Raw genomic sequence first — 24,410 nt, 5'->3', positions numbered from 1 at the left:
CTGGTTCCAAATAGGAAAAGGAGTATGTCAAGGCTGTATATTTGTCACCCTGTTTATTTAACTTATATGCAGAGTACATCATGAGAAGCGCTGGACTGGAAGAAATACAAGCTGGAATCAAGATTTCCGGGAGAAATATCAATAACCTCAGATATGCAGATGACACCACCCTTATGGCAGAAAGCAAAGAGGAACTAAAAAGCCTCTAGATGAAGGTGAAAGTGGAGAGTGAAAAAGTTGGCTTAAAGCTCAACATTCAGAAAACGAAGATCATGGCATCCGGTCCCATCACTTCATGGGAAATAGATGGGGAAACAGTGTCAGACTTTATTTTTGGGGGCTTCAAAATCACTGCAGATGGTGACTGCAGCCATGAAATTAAAAGACGCTTACTCCTTGGAAGGAAAGTTATGACCAACCTAGATAGCATATTCAAAAGCAGAGACATTATTTTGCCAACAAAGGTCCGTCTAGTCAAGGCTATGGTTTTTCCTGTGGTCATGTATGGATGTGAGAGTTGGACTGTGAAGAAGGCTGAGTGCTGAAGAATTGATGCTTTTGAACTGTGGTGTTGGAGAAGACTCTTGAGAGTCCCTTGGACTGCAAGGAGATCCAACCAGTCCATTCTGAAGGAGATCAGCCCTGGGATTTCTTTGGAAGGAATGATGCTAAAGCTGAAACTCCAGTACTTTGGCCACCTCATGCAAAGAGTTGACTCATTGGAAAAGACTCTGATGCTGGAGGGATTGGGGGCAGGAGGAGAAGGGGAAGACAGAGGATGAGATGGCTGGATTGCATCACTGACTCGATGGACGTGAGTCTGGGTGAACTCTGGGAGTTGGTGATGGACAGGGAGGCCTGGCGTGCTGCGATTCATGGGGTCACAAAGAGTCGGACACGACTGAGCGACTGATCTGATCTGATCTGATTTTCCATACGGCATCATTTGGTAATATTCACTACTGATATATTCATTTTCTAAATCAAAGGGAATTAAGCTTAATTTGGACTTTGGAAATTTGGGGTCATCCTTTGACAACTAAAAATAATACAAAATGTTTGAAAAATCTGCCTAGTTACTCTTCATTCTCTTTCTTTCATTAAAATGAATTCAATAATGCATATATATGGAATCTAGAAAAATGGTGATGAACCTGTTTGCAAGAGCAAGAATAGAGATGCAGACATACAGAATGGATTTGTGGACAGAGTGGAGAAAGGAGAAGGTGGGATGAATTGAGAAAGTAACATTAAAATATATACATTACCATGTGGGAAATAGAAAGCTAGTGGGAAGTTGCTGTATAACCCAAGGAGTTCAGTCTGGTGCTCTGTGATAACTTAGAACTAAATATATACATTACATACATATAAAGTTTTGGAATGTGTTCAAAATTAAAATAACTAGCTAAATAAATGGAAATATATAATAAATGGAAATATATTAAAAATTAATTGTCTATTGGTTGCAAGAATGCAGGAATACCAAACTATATGTAGTATATTGAAAGTGACTCAGTAACATTTATTTTTATCTTTTAAAATATCAAATACTAGAAGAGATTTCCATAGTGGCTAAGATTAATTGCTACTCTATCATTTTATTTTGGTTCATCAAATTTTTTTTTATTTCAGAAAAAAGTGGCAGATGACCCAAATCGGACTCCATCTATATGGCTGGCAATGTACAGAGCTTTCGGGCGACCAATTCTACTTAGTAGCACATTTCGTTATCTTGCTGACTTACTGGGTTTTGCCGGACCTCTCTGTATTTCTGGAATAGTTCAGCGTGTAAATGAAACCCAGAATGAAACAAATAACCCAACAGGAGTAAGTTTGTGGTGCCTTTGAATGGAAATATATTATTGGCAAATTTCTTTTAATTGTTACTTTTTTAAAATGCGGTTTTATGAGCAATGCAAATAATCTTATTAACAGAGAATTGTATGCTTTTTAAAAGAATGAAAACTAATTTTCCTTGTAGAGAAAAACATTAGTCCATGTATTCATTGAATGGATTTGGCCAACAAAATTATTTCTCAGATTCAGAGGCTATAAACATTTAATAGCATTTATTGTGTTCTGCAAATGATGCTCAGAAATTTAACATTGGTTATTTTATTAGATCTTTTTAGCAATCCTGTAAAGAATTTTCATGCATGAGTCCTTGGGGGTGGCTGAGTCACTTTTTTTCCCCAATGGCTCAGATGGTAGAGTCTGTCTGCAATGTGGGAGACCTGGGTTCGATCCCTGGGTTAGGAAGATGCCCTGGAGAAAGAAATAGCACCCCACTCCAGTACCCTTGCCTGGAAAAGCCCATGGACAGAGGAGCCTGGTAGGCTACAGTCCATGGGGTCACAAAGAGTCGGACACGACTGAGCGACTTCACTTTCAATGGCCAGTGATGTGGGCAATGTGATTTGATTTGGTTTCCTATATAGTTAAAGCCACCTTGCTTCATAATGATCAGGTCAAGTCACATTATATTTTTATTAGACATTATGTTACTATTGGGGGCTATATAGTGTAAAATATTTGCTGTTATAAATTTACAACCTTATATTTTCTGTTCTTAAGAAAGTCTGCACCATGAGCTTCCCAATTTCCTTCTAAAATAAGAATTGGTTTCCCTAGTTTCATGTGTAGAAACTCTAGTCCAGATGAATCAATTTTCCTTTTCTATTGTCTCAATCTGATTTCCAGTCCTCTTTTTTTACCTTTTGGAATTGTATTCTAAAGCCTTCAGTAAATGCTGCCTTCTCATTGAAGCTTTTTCTGATTGTCCTTGTTGGTGGAATTTGATTCTCTTTGGTCATCTCCTAACACATTGTTTGCTTCACATTGGCACTTGCCATAAATGCTATTTATAATGAAGCATGTTATCTATGGATATGCTTATCTTTCTAGGTTGTGAGCTCTCTAAACAGAATGACTATGAAGCTCCCATTTTTGCCCTCAAAACCCAGTTCTTTGCATATATTAGTGCTCAATTGTTACTAATGTAAACCAGCTATTTTACCATTGAATACATGTTTGTGATGTTTTATCCTTGCTAGCCTGATTATACACAGATATTGAAATTCCACATAGTATCCAATCATCCCTTGTACTTAGGTGTATTAACCATGTATTTTTCTGAGAAAGAAGAAAATTTACACATTTGTGTGTATCCCCTGGATACGAGGAAGGGACCAGAAATATTTAGAATTTAACTGATCAAAACCATAAAAAAGAAAGTGGCTCAATTGACATGTTGTGTTTATCTGAGTGTTACTTTTCCCTCATTTCTAACAAATAAGTGACCATATGCTACTGTTACAAACAAAAAGCTATCAATTTGTATATTCTTGCGATGACTTCAGTTATAATCTGACTGAAATAGTTTTTAAAGTTATGCTTTGTCACTGAAATTGTCTTTTGGGCAAAATAACCAATTTATGTTTTTTACCATTTATAATTTATGTTTTCATCATATGAATTAAGATGAAGATCAGAAAAAGTCAACTGTGTAGACATTATTATTTTAAATTAATAAGGCTATGGAAATTGTATATTTGTCCCATTGGTCTTGCTGTCGTTGTAGGTTCTACTTCTAAATTACAAAGAATCTAAACTTAACTTTGTCTTGGTTTACTACTAATGTTTTCCAGTTAACCAAGGTAGACTATATCTTTGTAGAAAATGTATTAACTTAAAAAAATTTAAATGTACCTTTTTTCCTACAATCAGGCATTTCCAACAATCTTAATGATCAATTTGAAATTTTTTATGTTCAACTGGTTTGTGTTTGTATCTGTTGACATTATGAGGAAAAGCCAAATCGTCTTACTCTGACTCATTCTACTGCTGTATTATAAAGACATTGAATTTTTATATTAAGCAACCATGCATTATTTGATAAATGCAAACTATATACTGGTATATGAATAGTTTTTTTTTTATGAATAGTTTTAATTTATATCTTTTTTTTTTTCATTTTGGGATAAGGCTTCAGAAACCCTCTCATCAAAGGAATTTCTTGAAAATGCTTATGTTCTAGCAGTTCTTCTGTTCTTGGCTCTTATTCTGCAAAGGACATTTTTGCAGGCTTCCTACTATGTGACCATTGAGACTGGCATTAACCTGCGTGGAGCCTTGCTGGTACGTACAAGCTCTGAAGGATCCTGACCACAAACCATTCAGTGATAGGAATAGTTGAGAATTCAGTTTTGTTTTTCTCCTTCCATTTTCAGTTTGATATTATGACATCAATACTTTCAGGATCTACTTAGTAAAAAAAACATAGAGTTGATTAATAAGCCCACTGAATTAAAAATGCTTCTAATAATATATTAACATATTTTGAAATCTTGCATTTATTTACTTCTGTTACTGTTTTTTCCAGAGATTATGTTTAAATTTGAATATATGTTGAGATTATATCATCAGGAAAAATAAGTTTGTATTTAAAAAGTTGAGGACTAAAAGTAACAATGCTGAAATAAAAATAATAGCTGACTTAGGATGGCATTATAGGGTTTTCTCCTTTTTTCCAGGAAATTTAAAAATCTTAGTTTTTTCAATGCAAATAAATAAGCATAGTGTTGATTTGTAAAATTTGAGCTTCAAGTATGTTTTTTTCCCTTTTTTGCAGGCCATGATATATAATAAAATCCTTCGGCTTTCTACATCTAATTTATCCATGGGTGAGATGACCCTGGGTCAGATCAATAACTTGGTCGCCATTGAAACCAATCAGCTCATGTGGTTCTTGTTCCTCTGTCCCAATCTATGGGCCATGCCTGTTCAGGTAGGTCAATATGAGTAAGATTCTCATTTGCTGAGGAAATAATAAGAAATTATCAGTTTTTAAATTTGTTCGCTTTTTCATTTGAAAAGCTAACGTAATTCCAAGAAAATATGGAATGCTGATTTATGGTGGATGACAACGTTTTCCAGAAAAAGTTTGTGTCCTTTTAAAAGTTTGATGACTGTTTCTGGTCAAAAGCGTCTTGGGGCCCCTCTGCAATTTCATGTAGTAAATTGGTTCGACACCAATTGTACACATCATGTTGCTAAAAATAAATTCCTACTCCTTAGCCTTCCCCAGATAAATCATCGTGAAATCCTACTGTCACAGCTGAGTTGACTTCCAAATAAACTTAATGGTTGTTCAGTTGCTAAGTCGTGTCCAACTCTCTGTGACCCCATGGACGGCTGCACGCCAGGCTCCCCTGTCCTTCACTGTCTCCCAGAGCGTGCTCAAATTTTTAAACTTAATAATTAAGAAATACTACAATTTCACTAAACAATATTTCCTTTTGTGCAGTGGTCCCCACATGCCTGTTCTTTCACCCCTTGCTTATGTTTTCCTCTAGATCATCATGGGAGTGATCCTGCTCTACAACTTGCTTGGGTCCAGCGCTTTGGTTGGGGCTGCTGTCATTGTGCTCCTCGCGCCAATTCAATACTTCATTGCTACAAAGTTGGCAGAAGCTCAGAAGAGCACTCTTGTAAGTAACATCTCTTGGAAACCTTATTAGGAAAATCTAGTAGTGTGGTTTCATTTTTAAATATATAGGAAATTAATACCACTCAGGGTTCTTTGGAAATCATTATACTGAAACGAAATACCAATATTTCTTTTCCGTTCTTGGGCAGTGAATGTGCCCAGGGGTTGCACAACCGTTTTTAAAAGTGGATTTGACATCTAAGATTTAATGACCTTAAACGCTAAATACCACCACAAAGCCTGATGTTTTTACAAGTCATGATGTGATAATGAGGCTTTAGCTCTTGTAGATCACTTACACTTAGCATATACTAGAGAATACACTTACTTGTGCATTTGATTACATATATATTGGATGTCAATTACTTTTTTTTTTTGACAGCTTTAATTTTTCAGCACTTTATTTATTTTTTTTATTTGATAAATTTAATGCCTTTTATTGCCATACCTCATTTTACTGTGCTTTGCTTTAGTGAACTTTATAGATACATACATGTTTTTTTTTTTTTTCCTTGTTAATTTTCTGTTTAGTTGATCTATCCATAAGTGTGAGTGGGGTATTAAAGTCTCCCACTATTATTGTGTTATTGTTAATTTCTCCTTTCATACTTGTTAAGATTTGTCTTACATACTGCGGTGCTCCCATGTTGGGTGGATATATATTTATAATTGTTATATCTTCTTCTTGGATTGATCCTTTGATCATTATGTAGTGACCTTCTTTGTCTCTTTTCACAGCCTTTGTTTTAAAGTCTAATTTATCTGATACGAGTATTGTGACTCCTGCTTTCTTTTGGTCCCAATTTGCATGGAAAATCTTTTTCCAGCCCTTCACTTTCAGTCTGTATGTGTCCCCTGTTTTGAGGTGGGTCTCTTGTAGACAACATATGTAGGGGTCTTGTTTTTGTATCCATTCAGCCAGTCTTTGTCTTTTGGTTGGGGCATTCAACCCATTTACGTTTAAGGTAATTACTAATAAGTATGATTCCGTTGCCATTTACTTTATTGTTTTGGGTTCGAGTTTATACACCATTTTTGTGTTTCCTGTCTAGAGAATATCCTTTAGTATTTGTTGGAGAGCTGGTTTGGTGGTGCAGAATTCTCTCAGCTTTTGCTTGTCTGAAAAGCTTTTGATTTCTCCTTCATACTTGAATGAGATCCTTGCTGGATACAATAATCTGGGCTGTAGGTTATTTTCTTTCATCATTTTAAGTATGTCTTGCCATTCCCTCCTGGCTTGAAGAGTTTCTATTGAAAGATCAGCTGTTATCCTTATGGGAATTCCCTTGTGTGTTATTTGTTGTTTTTCCCTTGCTGCTTTTAATATTTGTTCTTTGTGTCAATTACTGACATAGGACAAATGGATCAAGGAATAAAGGGTCGGATTTAGTGCTTCTGAAATTAAATGTTCTGAGGGTTGAGTCAGATCACGTGATGAGCTATGGAGTTACACTGAAATGTTTCAGTAGCAGCTGCTCTGCCTGACTATGTTCATGGTCAGCTTGGCAAGTAAGAAAAAGCTTGGCTATTGACCCTTTCTGGCTTCAGTTGGGCTTCCCAGGTGGCACAGTGGTAAAGAATCTGCCTGCCAATGCAGGAGATGCAAAAGATGATCCCTGGGTCAGGAAGATCCCCTGGAGTAGGAAATGGCAACCGACTCCAGTGTTCTTGCCTGGAAAATTCCATGGACATAGGAGCCTGGCGGGCTGCAGTCCATGAGGTCGCAAAGAGTTGGACACAACCGAACACACACACACACAAACACACACACTCTGGCTTCAGTTTGCCGTGAAATCATTTTATTTGAGCAAGAATTGTATTCTATTAAAGAAATATTTGCAAATGATAAAATTATTGACATCATGTTTAGAAATAAAGTTTGATTAAATATGAGCAAGTTTGTCTATAAATCAGGCATGAAATGTAGAGATGCTGCCACTGTGGACCGTTTTCCAAACTGGTGTTTCCACCCTGACAAGCAAGTCCCTTGTCACGCAAATGGTTTTTATCACTTGTTTTTTCTGCTGCTTCTGGTGAGGTTACTCATTACCCTAGGACAGGAATACAGAAAGGTGTGGAAGAGAGACACAAAGAGGGGACATGACAATCTAACATCTGATTCTCATTTTGCCATTCGTACTATAGTCCTTCACTCACCAGCAATCATGGGTAGGCAGTTAAGAGCCTCAAGAGACAAAAAGGTGAAGAAAATCAGATCATTTGCTAATGCCATTTGCAGCAAGAGGGATGTGACGAGATTATCATCATACTAGATGAAGTAAGTCAAAAAGAAAGACAAATATTATATGACAACACTTATGTGTGGAATCTGAAATATGACGCAAATGAACCTATCTATGAAACAGAAACAGAATCAGGGACATAGAGAACGGACAGGTGGTTCACAAAGAGAAGGGCTTGGGAGAGGGATGGAGTGGGAGCCTGGGGTTAGCAGATATGAGGTTTTATATACAAAATGCATAAGATACAAGGTCCTCCTGTATAGCACAGGGAACTGTATTCAATATCCTATGATAAACCATAATGGAAAAGAACATTTAAAAAATAATGTGTATGTATGAATATGTGTGTGTGTATATATATATGTAATTGAGTCAGTTTGTTGTACGGCAGTAATAACGCAATACTAAAACTCAGCTGTACTTCACAAAAGCAGATCATTCGCTGCTTTTGCTTCTTCCTATCTTTTGCCACTCTGCAGCTCCTTTTAAGAGTTCACAGGTGATACTGTACTTTCCTAGTAAATCTAATAGAATTTGGAGGAAGCTGATAGAGTTGACTGAAGAGAGGCTTTTGTATCTGCCATGTCTCTACAGTTAATCCAAGTTGTTAGCAATCAGTAAATCTAATTAGCAATATGTGAGACCAGGTTTGATCCCTGTGTCAGGAAGATCCCCTGGAAAAGGGAATGGCAACCCACTCCAGTAGTCTTGCTTGGAGAATCCCATGGACAGAGGAGCCTGGTGGGCTACAGTCCATGGGGTTGCAAAGAATTGGATACAACTGAGCAACTAACACAACACAATAACAACAAAATCTAATTTAGGCTCTGTGACAGAGCTTATGAAGAAGGAGGTAAGAATCTCTTGAAGTTAAAGATTATAGGCTTGGTTTCACTAAGTGTCTTATGAAGACTCACAGAGAATACATGCAACAGTGTACACTCACATTCCCAAATCAGTAGTGACCTAACTTTTTTTACATTCATTGTTTCTCATCTCCTAAGCATGAGTAATGGAGCTGAGGGGAGAATTAAATGATTTAGGTATGAGAAGGCACCCTTGGAAATCTCTTTATCAACTCCTTACATGTCTGTATGTGTTTTCTGCAGACATCATTCAAGGAAATTGTATGAAACTTAAGACACTGCTTTTATTTAAACCAAAGCAACAGAAGCATGAACAGTTTTTAGGTGGAAAGAAATTGGAGGCTGTCTCATTCAACTCTTTATTTTCACTTTGGAGGCAGAAGCACAGAGAGTTTCACTATTTCTCCTAGGAATCTCACAGCCATCATTAGAGGCCAAGCCAGGCAGAAATCAAGTTCTTCTCAATCCATATCCAGTAATAGCCTTGCCTCTCTGATTCACTTGGATGCAGCTTGCATTGTTTTTTATTCCTTCCTTTTATAGGATTATTCCACTGAGAGACTGAAGAAAACAAATGAAATACTGAAAGGCATCAAACTTCTAAAGCTGTACGCCTGGGAGCACATCTTTTGCAAGAGTGTGGAAGAGACAAGAATGAAAGAACTCTCCAGTCTCAAAACTTTTGCTCTTTATACATCACTCTCCAGTAAGTTGCTATCGCTCTGAGGACCACCAAAAACATGTGGTCTATTTGGTGTAACTTACGATCATTGAGACATTGTAGACATCAGAGGAAGTACATTTATTTTCTCCATTTTTGAGGTCCTGTAGCCACTAGCTAAACACGTTTATTTAAATTTAATTTTTTTTTTTTTGATGTGGACCATTTTTAAAGTCTTTTTGAATTTGTTACAGTATGGCTTCTGTTTTACATTTTGATTTTTTGGCGGTGAGACATGTGGGATTTTAGCTCCCAGACCAGGGATCAAACCCACATCTTCTGCATTGAAAGGTGAAGTCTTAGAGACTGGACAGCCAGGGAAGTTCCTATTTAAATTTAAATTAAAGAGCAAAGTCAGGATGAGCTTAAAGTCAAGTAGAACTGAATTTGACTCCTTGCAAGTTTATATCTTTGCCATGTTACTTGACATCTGAAATCCTTGGTTTCTTCATCTGTAAACTGGGGATGGTCTGATCCTTGAAACCCTCGTTTCAGTTGCAGTTGGGATGCATAGTGGGTTTTCAGTAAATATTTGCTTATGGAGAATAGACTTGTGGACCCAGGAGGAGGAAGGAGAGGGTGGAATGAATTGAGAGGATAGCATTGAAACATATACATTACCATACGTAAACTTAGGTAGCAGTGGAAATTTGCTGTATGACACAAGGAGCTCAAATCCAGTACTCTGTGACAATCTAGAGGCGTGAGATCGTCACTCCTCTAGAGGAAAGTGGAAGGTGAGGGGGTGGTTCAAGAGGGAGGGGACATACATATACGTAAGAATGATTCATGTTGATATATGACAGAAACCAACACAGTATTGTAAAGCAATTATCCTCCAATTTTTAAAAAATGTAAATTATAAATATCCATTGTAAAAATATAAATAAATAAATTGATTTGACTATATTACTATTGATCTTATCCCCTAAAATCCTTAAAAATTATCTGCGGTTGTCTTCCCTGTCTCTTGGGGAGCTTATGATATTATATTTCCTTGAAGATTGTACTTGAAATGCCAGTTTTAGAAACTGAAGAGGAAAAAAGTCAGCATTTCCAGGTGAAAAAAGCCAAACTGCATTTACATAAAACCTTCTTTTTCCAGTACATGCTTAAGACTTTTTAAATACAAAGCTTTTTCTCCACAACTCTAATTTTAAAAACATGATTGTTTCAAAAATATTGTTGTTTTCCTCAAAGGGTGACACTGAGTACTTGTAAGAAGAATGAGTTCATATTAGTAGAATTCTTATGAACTTAGCCAAACTACTCCCACTAATGTTTGATTTAGTTTGTATGTCAGTTTTGCTCCTTTCTATTGTTCTCAAGATTTTCAACAACTTTAAGTTTGGAGGTTTATAGATGGTTTCCTCTTGAATTCTGAACTACTTGAGTCCTTAGAGATTATAAACACTTCTTTTTGTGAAATGGATGTAAGGAAAGTGTTTGGTTTATATAGCTCATTTATTTTAGCCCTAATGCTGGATACATTAGAAAGGAAGCGGGAAGGAGATTTATATTGCAGCTCTGCACCACGACTCATACAGTGTCAAAATGCTAGAAGATGAAATGATTGATATCTACTTGCTTATATGATAGAACTGTAAGTCGCTGGCTCCTAAAATCTATTTCTGTCTGCAGTATACTAAAGTTCTCATGGGGCAGATGGATGTGGCCAGAAATGGTGATGATGATAGTAATAGTAATTATGATAATAATAACAAAAACATTTTGAGATACTCAGCCAATTTTGCCATAAGTGACTTTACATATTTCATCCTATTTAGTCCTCACAGCAGCCCAGTGATTTTGATTCCATTATTAACTTCATTTTGCAAATTAGAAGATTGAGGTTAGAGCTTAAATAACTTGAATTTCCCCAAATCATCCAGCGCCTAAATAATAGAGGCGGATTGTTTAACTCAACCCAGTTATATAAGATTTGGGTTAGTTCTTGAAAGCCAGAGACAAAGGAGGAGAGGACAGAGGAGACCATACTAGAAACAAAAAGAAATCTTGAAGGTCAAAGAGCATAGTCACATTTTTATGATTATACGCAGCAGGAATTCTTGATGCAATGATGTGAAGTTCCACTTATACCATGTCCAGATTTAATGATTTGATTACTTAGAGTGTTGGTGGTAGTGAAGAGCTTCCACTATGTGAGCTGAATACAACTGGTTGTGAATCTCACCTCTGCCACGTCATAGCAGATTCAGTTCAGTTCAGTTCAGCCGCTCAGTCGTGTCCTACTCTTTGCAACCCCATGAATCACAGCACGCCAGGCCTCCCTGTCCATCACCAACTTTGACCAAATCACTACTTCTGTTCTCCAAGCCTCAATTTTTTTCATCCCTAACATTGGATGATAAAAAATCTCTATCATGTGGATTGTGGTAAAGATGATAATAGATTAAAGAATGCTGCAGATGTTGATTGACTTGTTGGTTGACTGTATTCCAGGCAGTACATCAAGCGCTTTGTACTCATTGTGTATAAAGCACCTGGCAAGTGGGCTAGTGTTCAGTAACCTCACTCCCTCAGTTTCCTCCTCTAAAAATTGGTATAATAAAAATAATGCCTTTCTCAGGACTTCCCTGGTGGTCCAGTGTTTTAAAACTTCACCTTCCAATGCAGAGGGTGCAGGTTCAACCCCTGGTCAGGGAGCTAAGATCCTACATCCCTCACAGCCAAAAAACCAAAACATAAAACAGAAGCAGTGTTCTAACAAATTCAGTAAAATACTTCAAAGATGGTTCACATCAAAAAATCTTTTTAAAAAAAAAGGAGAGAGAGGATACCTTCTCACAGGTATAGTGTGAGAATCAAATGAAACAGTGAATGTGGCACGGTTCTGTAACTATTAAAAATATCTTGTAAATGGTATTTGCAGAAAACCATAAAAAAAATGAAATAAAAAAGTCAGCCATACAACATAGTGGTTTTTGTTGGGTCTTGGAGTGCAGGCTGACCTGAAATGAAATCCTGCCTCAGTCCCTTGTCCACTCTGCAACCTTGGTCAGCATTTGGTGGCATCTCGGTTTCCTCATCAGGAAGTTGGGCTGTATTAAGCATGCCTGGGGGAATTAAGTAAGATAATGTACATAAAAATCCTCAATCCATGGTATCGGGAAATATTGAAAAACAAAGTTAAACGGGACAAATGCCAATAGAACAGAAGATCCATCTCTATGAATCAGTGTTCTTGCCACTGGAGATGATATCTGGGGGCAAAAGAAATTCTGTTGAATCATTTCCTAATCTCCACTTCCAAATGGATAAGTGCTGTTTATGGATTTAATTTATTGGCAAAAAAAAGAATGAACAACTTTTATTTTTTCTCTCTTCACTTTGATAGAGTTTTACATGAAGAAGTGGGAAGAACATGAAGCTTTTGACCAGAAAAGTGTGGGTTTTAATCCAAGCTGTGTCATCTCCTAGTTTAGAATCTTGCCTGTTACTCATCCTTGCTGTTTTCTTTATTGCACTGGGGTTGTAATCATTAAATAGGAGAATGCACGTGAAGGTGGTCCTATCATATGTGAGTAATGTGAGTTGCTGGGTAGTGGCAGAGTGAAGTGGTGGTGAGCACGGTCTGAGAAGCCCAGCTGTGATCTCGTGTGTCTCATTCTCATCTTTATGCTGAGGTAGACATGGTCCCACTTCCTGCATTGGGTGCAGAGTGCCAGATAAGTAGTTTTTAATAAAATAGCAGCTGTTCTCGCTCTCCCTTATCAAGAAATTACTTATTTAAAGATATTTAGAATGAGTTATTGGAGAAGGAAATGGCAACCTACCTCAGTATTCTTGCCTGGAGAATCCCAGGGATGGAGGAGCCTGGTGGGCTGCTGTCCACGGGGTCACACAGAGTCGGACACGACTGAAGTGACTTAGCATGCATGCTTGCATTGGAGAAGGAAATGGCAACCCACTCCAGTATTCCTGCCTGGAAAATCCCAGGGATGGAGGAGCCTGGTGGGCTGCTGTCCACGGGGTCACACAGAGTCGGACACGACTGAAGTGACTTAGCATGCATGCTTGCATTGGAGAAGGAAATGGCAACCCACTCCAGTGTTCTTGCCTGGAGAATCCCAGGGATGGAGGAGCCTGGTGGGCTGCCGTCTATGGCGTCGCACAGAATCGGACACGACTGAAGTGACTTAGCAGCAACAGCAGCAGCAGAATGAGTTATAAATAATGATATGGAGGAAAAGAAAGAAATACACTTAGAAAAAAATAAGGTAACACTAGCCTGAAAAAGATGATGGAAACACGGCTCTTCATCTGTAATATTACGACTCTCAGAGCTGTGTTTGGATTGCTGGTACCGTACAAGAATTCAGATTTGGTAGCTAAGCCTCTTCTGGACCTTTAAAAGCACAGGCTAAGTCTGTACATGATGGTAAGGACAGTTCATGAAAGCAGATCGTGAGAGCTGGTGGTGACTTTGGATGGATTCTCTTTTTTATTAATTAATTTTTGTTGGAGGGTAGTTGCTTTACAGTGTTGTGTTAGTTTCTGCTGCACAGCAAACAATGACTCAGCCATGTATACATACGTATAATCCCCTCCTTTTTGAATTTCCCTCCTGTTTAGGACACCAAGGTACTTGAGTCCCCTGTGCTATACCGTAGGTTCTTGTTAATTATCTATTTTATACATATATCAGTAGTGTACATGTATCAATCCCAATTTCCCAGTTCCTCCCACCCCACACCTTTCCCCCTTGGTATGTATACATTTGTTCTTTATGTCTGTGTCTTTTTCTGGTTTGCAAATTAAGTCTTCTATACCATTTTTCTAGATTCCATATATGTGCATTCATATACTATATTTGTTTTTCTTTTTCTGACTTTACTCTGTATAGATGGACTCTTCTGAGTGTTGAGAAAATTAGATTCTAGTTCTTACTCTGCCGTTGCCTGGCTCTATTACCAACAATGCAGTTGCTTTTTGGTCCTCTGTCCCTAAAACTCTATGTTTTATGACAAAATAACTACAAATCATCAACTTGGCTTTTGATTTTTTTTCCCCTATTACTTCCAAATGCAAGTATTTTAGCCTAAATCTGAGTTTTTCTTATTTCGGTTCTGTGTATCGTGTTTACCAAACAAGCAGAGGGCCCAGGATATGGAGTTATTTTATCAAACAAAAGGTCTCTAGGTGAAAATTAATATCACTTCGGGAAGGAGATTTTTCACATAATGTCAAATTCTTACTTTTTGTCCGTGTGTGAAAATGAAAGTGTTAACCGCTCAGTTATGTCTTTGCTCCTCTGTCCATGGAATTCTCCAGACAAGAATACTGGAGTGGATTGCCATTCCCTTCTTCAAGGCATCTTCCTGACTCAGGGATCAAACCCAGGTCTCCTGCATTGCAGGCGGATTCTTCACCATCTGAGCCACCAGGGAAGCCCCCTTTATCTGTGTTATATCCCAGTTTTCATATTTTTAAGTTAGTTTAGTGGGGAAAAAATGTAGATTGTAAATCCTCTGAAGAATGTGTATTTGTTAAGTTCTAATCACTTAAGTCATTAAAGGATTATTTTATTTAAACTTTGCTCTTTGTAACATTTCATAAAAATATAATTTGGGGGGACTTCCCTGGTGGTCCAGTGCTTAAGACTCCACACTTCCAGTGAATTCCAGGGCAGGGGGTTCCTTGCTGGGGAACTAAGATCCAGCTTGCTGTGTGGCTCAGCCAAAAAAAGAAATCGATGCTCAAAAATAATTTTTCAATAAACTAGAACATTTTCTGGTTAAGACTCATGTGTGGGAGTTCACAACTGTGAACCAAGAAATACCAACTGGGAAATGTTTGTGGACTCAAAGACAAAATGTTATTTAATGCACTCAGTCCTTGATGTCTTCAAGGAAAGTTAAAATAATAATAAATAATTAAAGTTCCTGAAGATATTTCACAGTTCAGTGACACTAATGTCTTTGCTTTCTTTCCACAGTTTTCATGAATGCGGCAATTCCCATAGCAGCTGTTCTTGCTGTAAGTCATGTTTTCTTACCTTTAGAAATGGAACCAAATCAGTGTTTAGAAATGACTTAGCAATAAGCATGTGTGGGTGGTAACATGTATTACTGCCTTTTTGCTGTCTCCGGTTTTCTCTTTGCTGTCTCCACTGTGATGGTTCTAATCTGGGGTTTCTCAACCATGGCACTATGGAACTTTGGGCCCAATAATTAATTCTTTGTGTGCTCTGCATTAGGATGTCGAGCAGCATCTCTGGCTTCCACTTATTAAATGCCATTAGTACCATCAAAAATATCCCCAGATACTGCCAAATGTGCCCAGGGAGCAAAATTAACAGAGGCTGAGAACTTACTGTTCTAACATCCATGACCTGGTTCCTGGACATTCTTACAACAGGATAGTACTAGATCAACAACCCCAAAATGTTAAATGATTACATTTCAAAAGAAAAGGACAAACCCAGGAACTGGTATTACATTTAGAAATGTAAGTTTGCCTTGGATACCAGTGTTGGCGATTTTAGGAAAGAGCCACAATAGGGACCCCCAAACTATGGAATTTTCTTTTTTCTTTCTCAAAAAATTTAGTACTGGTTGCAAAGAGCCTGACTAGGTGTTAAGAATTCTGGATTCTCTCATAGTTATTCCCCCTTTTCAGTAATTTGACAGAAGTCAGTTTTCTGATCTTTAGAATCTGGCCCTTTTCACAAGTTTACTGCTAGAACTAATGTAGACCATTAAGTACTCTAGTATTTTAGTACTTAAGTACTCACGTGTTGTTCTTCTTAGGGAGTAATTTGGTTGAAGTAATAGTATTTTTCAGAGTTGCAGTGGGCATTCTGGCATAGAAGAAGGTGTTCGGTTTGCAAAATTTAATGTAAGTATTTGTGAAACCTTCTCCAGCTTTCCCTAACACCCTTTCTTTGCACAGACGTTTGTGACCCACGCATATGCCAGCGGGAACAACCTCCAACCTGCAGAGGCCTTTGCTTCGCTCTCACTCTTCCACATCCTGGTCACCCCTCTCTTCCTGCTCTCCACCGTGGTCAGGTTTGCAGTCAAAGCCATCGTCAGGTATGTACTGGAATGTCCGGGTTTTTTGCTTGATTACAGAAATACTACTTGCTCCTGTTGGCACTGGTTTAGGCACTTCTGTTGTATCCAACTCTTTGCGACCCCACAGACTGTAGCCCGGTAGGCTCCTTTGACCACAGGATTCTCTGGGCAAGAATACTGAAGTGGGTTGCCATGCCTTCCTCCAGGGAATCTTCCCGACCCAGGGATTGAACCTGCATCTCTTACGTCTCCTGCATTAGTAGGCAGGTTCTTTACCACTAGCAACACCTTGGAAACCCACATGCTCATGATAGTAAGTTAGAAAATGTATAAAAAGAACATCTTAATCACTGCCCAGAGATCACTTGGTATCAGAGATAACTTGTTAAAACTTTGCTATGAGACCTTTCAGTCCCTTATTTCATGTAAAAATAATTATTCTAAAATAAAAAATTTTTGAATTTTTTGGTTATTTTCTCCCTCATTAAGACCATAGGCATGATATTTACTGGCTACATGATATTCCATTGTTTGGAAGTATTTGAATTTACTTAACGGTTACCACTTTATTGGACATTTAGAATATTTCTGTTTTCACCCTAACATAAATAATGTCTGAGAGAAGCATCTCTTTATCTTCAAACTTTCCTCTGATTATTTTTTAAAGTCAGATTTCTAGAAGTGTCAACACTCATTCTGATAAGTGTGCATCTTCTTAAGGCCCTTAATGAGTATGGCCATGTGGTTTTCCCTTACAGGAGATATAGGTCAAAAAGTGTAACAGGTTTTTAAGATTTTTTTAATGAGTATAGCCATAATGTTTTCCAGAAAAGCTGGGCCAATTTATATTTTTACCAACAGTGATAATGTTCACATCAACACATATTTTCTGTTTTATTTTAGTTTAGTTTGGCAAAGAAAAAATAAATAAAATTCCAGACTCACAGTCTCTGCAAATGGGAAGACTTTGCAGAACTGAGTGCAGTGTTTTGTTCACTTTAAGTATATTTTTATAGTGTTTCTAATCAGTGTGGACCTCACCTTCGACTCACAGTGTCCCATAGTACACAGCTATAAAAAGATGTGATCTGATAGCAATCATTTCCCACCATTCTGACTTGTGTTATATAATACATGTGTTAGAAAACTATTATACTGCACCGTGTGTGCTTTAGTCTACTATATTTGATAGGCATTCTTAAGATAGTATTTTGCTTTTTGCTATGAAGTTTTATAAACCTTATAAAACCTCAGCATGTTTCATAAACAGTATTTATCATATTTATATCTGGCCTTTGGAAAAAAAAAAAACCAAGATGTTGCAATACAGAAAGAAAACTGGAAAATTGAAGCCTTAACTATACTAAGTGTAGTGTTGCCATTGCTAGTAATATGGAGCATCTATCATAAGACCTTTAAAAATGAGGTAACTTTCCCAATGTTTATGTATTATTGAGAAAACTGGTATTTAATATTCAAAATAACAGAAGCTCCAGTTTTAGGCAATAGTATATAGTGACTTAATGACTTAACACAAAATGTCATTATGATGTGTGTAACTTGTGTTAGTTGCTCAGCCATGTCCGACTCTTTGTGACCCCATGGACTGTAGCCTGCCAGACTCCTCTGTCCATACTGTTCATGGAATTCTCCAGGTAAGAATACTGGAGTAGATAGCCATTCCCTTCTCCAGGGAATCTTCTTGACCCAGAGATTGAACCCAGGTCTCCTGTACTGCAGACAGAATCTTTTACCATCTGAGCCACTAGGAAGCCCCAAAGGTTAGCTCACTGCATTGTCCAGGAAATGAACCCAGGTCAACTGCTTGGGTAGATGGGTGAATTTAACTAAGATGACCATTATTTCTACTACTGTGGGCAAGAATCCCTTAGAAGAAATGGAGTATCCATCATAGTCAACAAAAGGGTCCAAAATGCAGTTCTTGGAGGCAATCTCAAAAAAGACAGAATGTTCTCTGTTTGTTTCCAAGGCAAGCCATTCAATATCACAGTAATCCAAGTCTATGCCCCAACAAGTAATGCTGAAGAAGCTGAAGTTGAACTGTTCTATGAAGACCTACAAGACATTCTAGAACTAACACCCAAAAAAGATGTCCTTTTCATTATAGGGGACTGGAATTCAAAAGTAGGAAGTCAAGAAACACCTGGAGTAATAGGCAAATTTGGCCTTGGAGTAAAGAATGAAGCAGGGCAAAGGCTAACAAAGTCTTGCCAAGAGAATGCACTGGTCATAGCAAATACCCTCTTCCAACAACACAAGAGAAGACTCTACACATGGACATCACCAGATGGTCAACACCAAAATCAGATTGATTATATTCTTTGTAGCCAAAGATGGAGAAGCTCTATATAGTTAGCAAAAACAAGACCAGGAGCTGACTGTGGCTCAAATCATGAACTCTTTATTGCCAAATCCAGACTTAAATTGAAGAAAGTAGGGAAAACCACTAAACCATTCAGGTATGACCTAAATCAAATCCCTTATGATTATACAATGGAAGTGAGAAATAGAGTCAAGGGATTAGATCTGATAGAGTGCCTGATGAAACTATGGATGGAGGTTTGTGACATTGTACAGGAGGCAGAGATCAAGACCATCCCCAATGAAAAGATCAGAAGGAGGCCTTACAAATAGCTTAGAAAAGAAGAGAAGCAAAAAGCAAGGGAGAAAGGAAAGATACACCCATTTGAATGCAGAGTTCCAAAGAATAGCAAGGAGAGATAAGAAAGCCTTCTTCAGTGATCAGTGCAAAGAAATGGAGGAAAACAATAGAATGGGAAAGACCAGAGTTCTTTTCAACAAAATTAGAGATACCAAGGGAATATTTCATGCAAAGATGGGCACAATAAAGGACAGAAATGGTATGGATGTAACAGAAGCAGAAGATATTAAGAAGAGCTGGCAAGAATACACAGAACTATACAAAAAAGATCTTCACAACTCAGATAAACACGATGGTATGATCACTCACCTAGAGCCAGATATCTGGAATGCAAAGTCAAGTGGGCCTTAGGAAGCACCACTACAAACAAAGCAAGTGGAGGTGATGGAATTCCAGTTGAGCTATTTCAAATCCTAAAAGATGATGCTGTGAAAGTGCTGCACTCAATGTGCCAGCACATTTGGAAAACTCAGCAGTGGCCACAGGACTGGAAAAGGTCAGTTTTCATTCCAATCCCAAAGAAAGGCAATGCCAAAGAATGCTCAAACTACTGCACAATTGCACTCATCTCACACACTAGCAAAGTAATGCTCAAAATTCTCCAAGTCAGGCTTCGAAAGTACGTGAATCATGAACTTCCAGATGTTCAAGCTGGTTTTAGAAAAGGCAGAGGAGCCAGAGATCAAATTGCCAACATCCACTGGATCATTAAAAAAGCAAGAGAGTTCCAGAAAAGCATCTATTTCTGCTTTATTGACGATGCCAAAGCCTTTGACTGTGTGGATCACAATAAACTGTGGAAAATTCTTCAAGAGATGGGAATACCAGACCACCTGACCTGCCCTTGAGAAATCTGTATGCAGGTTGGGAAGCAGTTAGAACTGGACACGAAACAACAGACTGGTTCCAAATAGGGAAAGGAGTACATCACAGCTGTATATTTGTCACCCTGCTTATTTAACTTATATGCAGAGTACATCATGAGAAATGCTGGGCTGGAGGAAGCACAAGCTGGAATCAAGATTGCTGGGAGAAATATCAATAACCTCAGATACACAGATGACACCACCCCTATGGCAGAATGCAAAGAACTAAAGAGCCTCTTATGACAGTGAAAGAGGAGAGTGAAAAAGTTGGCTTAAAGCTCAACATCCAGAAAACTAAGATCATGGCATCCGGTCCCATCACTTCATGGCAAATGTGTGGGAAAACAGTGGAAACAGTGACAGACTTTATTTTTGGGGCTCCAAAATCACTGGAGATGGTGACTGCACCCATGAAATTAAAAGACACTTGCTCCTTGAAAGAAAAGTTATGACCAACCTAGACAGCATATTAGAAAGCAGAGACATTACTGTGCCAACAAAGGTCTGTCTAGTCAAGGCTATGGTTTTTCCAGTAGTCATGTATGGATGTGAGAGTTGTACTATAAAGAAAGCTAAGCAATGAAGAATTGATGCTTTTGAACTGTGGTGTTGGAGAAGTCCCTTGGACTGCAAGGAGATCCAACCAGTCCATTGTAAAGGAAATCAGTCCTGAATATTCATTGGAAGGACTGATGCTGAAGCTGAAACTCCAATACTTTGGCCACCTCATGTGAAGAACTGACTCATTGGAAAAGATCTGGATGCTGGGAAAGATTGAAGAAAGGAGAAAGGGATGACAGAGGATGAGATGGTTGGATGGCATCACCGACTTGATTGACATGAATTTGAGTAAACTCCAGAAGTTGGTATTGGGCGAGGAGGCCTGGTGTTCTGCAGGGGGTCACATGGGGTCACAAAGAGTTAGACATGACTGAGTGACTGAACTGAACTATGCATCTGCTTGGATGCAGCTATGCTCACCACTATACTGCCACACCTTATCTTATTATAAATCAAATTGTGATTGGTTATGCTGATTCATATCATGATCATTACAATCCTATCCTGTAAGATATGTCATTAGGAACAGACTCTGGGGCTGTTCAGCATTTAAAGCTCAGGCCCTCTGGACTCATCTGCCCTCATTTTCTTTACTCATTTTCTGCCTCCTGAAACACTCATACGGATCACTGACTGATTTCTGTAGCACCACTTCCAAATTAGGCAGTGCCCTGGAAGAGAAGCCACTTCAAACAATAAAACTGATAAATGGCCAGAGTCTGCTATTTTGGTTCTTATTTTCATTTTCTCCATTTAATAGTTGCCCCTCTCATTGCTGCCTTCTTAATCGAATTTGACTTTGTGCTACAAGTGGAGATAGAAAACAGTTGATAACTAATAATAGATCACTCCTCTGAAATCAGGAGGTTACTGAGCAGTGAAAGGACTTTAACTATGTTACTATGAAAAAAAAACTAATTAATCTAGGGGTGTGTGTTTCCCCAAGTCCACAGTATATAATCCTGCTGTAGTGCATCCTACTGAAACTGAGAGTGGATCATAATCCCTGTGTATTTGTGCATTGCACTCTCTCTTCTGTATGTTCCAGGGAACAGGCATTTGCCAGTTTGATAAAGACCAGTCCGTTTTCAGGGCTCAGTTCCAGATTTCCCAAGCCATAGGCCAAATGAAATCAGCTTATAAAAGCTTGCTTCTCTAAAGTGAATTTCAGTGGTTGATTTGTGGGTCCTAGGGAAATGACCAGTCAACAGAAGAGGCCAGTGCTTTTTCCCACTGTATGCTGGTTCTTGGAACCTAAATGAGCATTTTTCCCGGTGTGGACTGGGCTCGGCATTTTCCTCTGCGCCTGGGATCCCATGACCAGTCTTGAATGCCAGTTGGCGCACAGCGAGTTGAAGCAGCCTGTTTATAATTGGAGACTTTGGTTAGCTGATTTTGAAACTGCTTCTCAGGACTGTAGAAGTTATTTGCTACATTCAGATGCATTCTGAGATTTGGTGGGTTAGAACGGGGTGCACCATATACCCCAACGTGTGCTACATGTGCATGGAGGAGACGTCTGAACTTCTCTGCTATAGGGAAATTCTGTGCCATGGGAAATGTGTTGCCTTGAGAAAATTCTATGCTTTCTTTTAAAAATGTTTAGCTTGTTAGATTCAATTGCTTGTGGTGCTCAGTGGGTGGGACCTTATACCTACATAATAAAATGGAAGAAAGAGGCAATTAAAGATTCAGGTTATCACTTCTTAACTCCAGCATTCTACATCATTTGAGTTCTTTTGACCTTTTACGATGATATGTTCCAGCCTGCATTTGCAAAACAGAAGGAAAGAAGTGAAGAAAAAGTAGGAAAGTCACTAATTTCTTAAATATTAAAATACTTGAATAAGAGTGGTCTTTTTCTGGATGCTTGCCTTTCTTGTCCTCTTTAGTTTCTTTGTAAGAAAATAGTTAATGTAAATTGCTTTTCTGGAGGAAAATGTCAGTTGCTATGTTGTATCCTTTATAAATAATTTGAGTTTAGGTTTCTGGTATTTGAAGTATAATGCAGTATCTATGTCCAAAGATGTCATTTGCCAAGGAAAAAATGTGTAAAACGAATCCCTTGCTTTGTTGGAAGATAATTTTTTGTCCTTTCTCTCATGTACCTCCCAGAGGAAAGTATATTTGGCTAGTCTACTGTGATTACCTTCAATCAAATAAATTGTTACTGATATTTATCACAGAGCCTGCTCACAGGTTGACCTGGTCTGCATTTACAAAACTTTCATGGTTCCAACAAGAAAAACATGTAACTGCCAGTAAAAAAATCAGTTATTCCCCCAAAACATAGTACCTGTCCGAGATACTCATGTGTATGTATATGCTCAGTCATGTCTGACTCTGTGACCTCACAGACTGTGTAATCCACCATCCTCTGTCCATGGGATTTCCCAGACAAGAATACTGGAGTGGGTTGCCATTTTCTCCTCCAGGGGATTGAACCCACATCTCTTGAGTCTCTTGCATTGGCAGGTGGATTCTTTACCAGGAGTGCCACCTGGGAAGCCCAAGGTACTCAAACTGTATCTAACCACCCAAATTGGAAAAGTGAAAAAATACCATGGGGAACATAAATTTAAATACTGGGACTTCCCTGGTGGTCCAGTGGTTAAGACTTCACCTTCCAGTGTAACGGTTGGAAATTAAATCTGTGGTTGAAGAGCTAAGATCCCACATACCAAGTGGCCAAAGAACCAGAGCATCAACAACAGAAGCAATATTGTAGCAAATTCAATAAAGACTTTAGAAATGATTCATATCAAAAAATTCTTTTTAAAACCTTAAATACTTTTATGAATTACCTAGTCAAATAAGAAATTAGTAAAACACTGAACAAGAAAGGTGATGGAGGCAGGACAGGAAGTTGGTCGGGATCAAATGTACCTGCTTGCAATACCTGCATAGCAACTGTTCAACCACAAGCACTGTTACTGTTCAACTACAGGCATGTTATTTGGTGCCTCTATGGGTCAGTTTCCTCGCTTATCAGATGAGCATCGTAAGGCCTCCTGCTTATGGAAGTTGGGGGAATTAAATGAGATGATACATGAAAAATGTCCAGCACATTGCCTAAATATATTAAATATTGAACAAATCTCCATTTTACTAATGTGCCACTATTTTACTAAATTCCATTCTATGCTTCAGAGAAGTGTCTTTCCGTGGGTCCACATTCAATTATTAAGTGGTTTAGGTATCTTGCTAAACACTGGGGATGGCAGTGATGAAAGATGGAGTGAGATCCACAAGAGTCCACAGTCTAGCTGGAGAAACTGGGCAGGGAAGCTAGTTTACCATGGTGCGTAATGCTGTGATAGAGCACTGCTCAGAATGCATGGGCCGTATATAAGGCTCACTGAAGCTTATCGAGAAGGAAGGGAGACAGTCTAGTCAGTACCTTCTAGGGACTAAACTTAATTGCATGTAGTGGGAGAAAGGTCCTGATGTGGCAAGCAATAGGGGATAAAGCTGGAGAGTAAAATCCCAGTGAGCAGATAGAGGATGCCAGTGATGCTGAAAAGTGCAGGGTGGCCATTTGTTATTTTAAGGCGAGGACTGTTTGAACAGATTTGCATTGTAAAAATATGACCCTGGCAGCATGGTGGCAGTTACTTCACCCTTGGTCAGGATTCATGCATTTTCCATAATTGTTTTGCCTTTGTGAGTTCTAAAAGGCCCTCCTCGTATGAACAGGAAATGCTTTTTGTATTACCTATTTATTCGGTCAGCAGACATTTCTTGAGGAATTGCTATGTTATATTTTTGGCACTGGGCTAGATTCTGAAGATGAAAATCTTGTTTTAAAGACTTCACAGTCTAGTGGGAGAGATAGTAACAAAACAAACAAAACAGCAGTTCAGGGGACCCTTAGCCAGAGAGCCTGGAATAATGGGGACAAGGGAGGGGAAATGGAGGGGGAGGTTCAGAAAAGTGCTA

At 38.4% G+C, this 24,410-nt stretch overlaps 1 protein-coding gene across 6 annotated transcripts in view; it reads left to right on the top strand.

Annotated features, from left to right (window-relative positions):
* Window positions 1–24,410, top strand: part of ABCC9 (ATP binding cassette subfamily C member 9) — a 157,874-nt gene that overhangs the window by 24,181 nt on the left and 109,283 nt on the right. For all 6 annotated transcript variants that reach the window (XM_027541510.1, XM_027541508.1, XM_027541509.1 and 3 more), the window contains 7 exons: window positions 1,636–1,830; window positions 3,988–4,140; window positions 4,634–4,789; window positions 5,358–5,492; window positions 9,144–9,306; window positions 15,281–15,321; window positions 16,237–16,379. In XM_027541510.1, coding sequence (XP_027397311.1) covers window positions 1,636–1,830; window positions 3,988–4,140; window positions 4,634–4,789; window positions 5,358–5,492; window positions 9,144–9,306; window positions 15,281–15,321; window positions 16,237–16,379 — 986 coding nt within the window. The remainder of the gene's footprint in view (window positions 1–1,635; window positions 1,831–3,987; window positions 4,141–4,633; window positions 4,790–5,357; window positions 5,493–9,143; window positions 9,307–15,280; window positions 15,322–16,236; window positions 16,380–24,410) is intronic.

The sequence above is a fragment of the Bos indicus x Bos taurus genome, chromosome 5, assembly GCF_003369695.1.
Source record: "Bos indicus x Bos taurus breed Angus x Brahman F1 hybrid chromosome 5, Bos_hybrid_MaternalHap_v2.0, whole genome shotgun sequence".
NCBI lineage: Eukaryota > Metazoa > Chordata > Mammalia > Artiodactyla > Bovidae > Bos > Bos indicus x Bos taurus.
The sequence above is the reverse complement of the archived record's forward strand: the minus strand, read 5'-3'. Positions and strand labels throughout refer to the sequence as shown.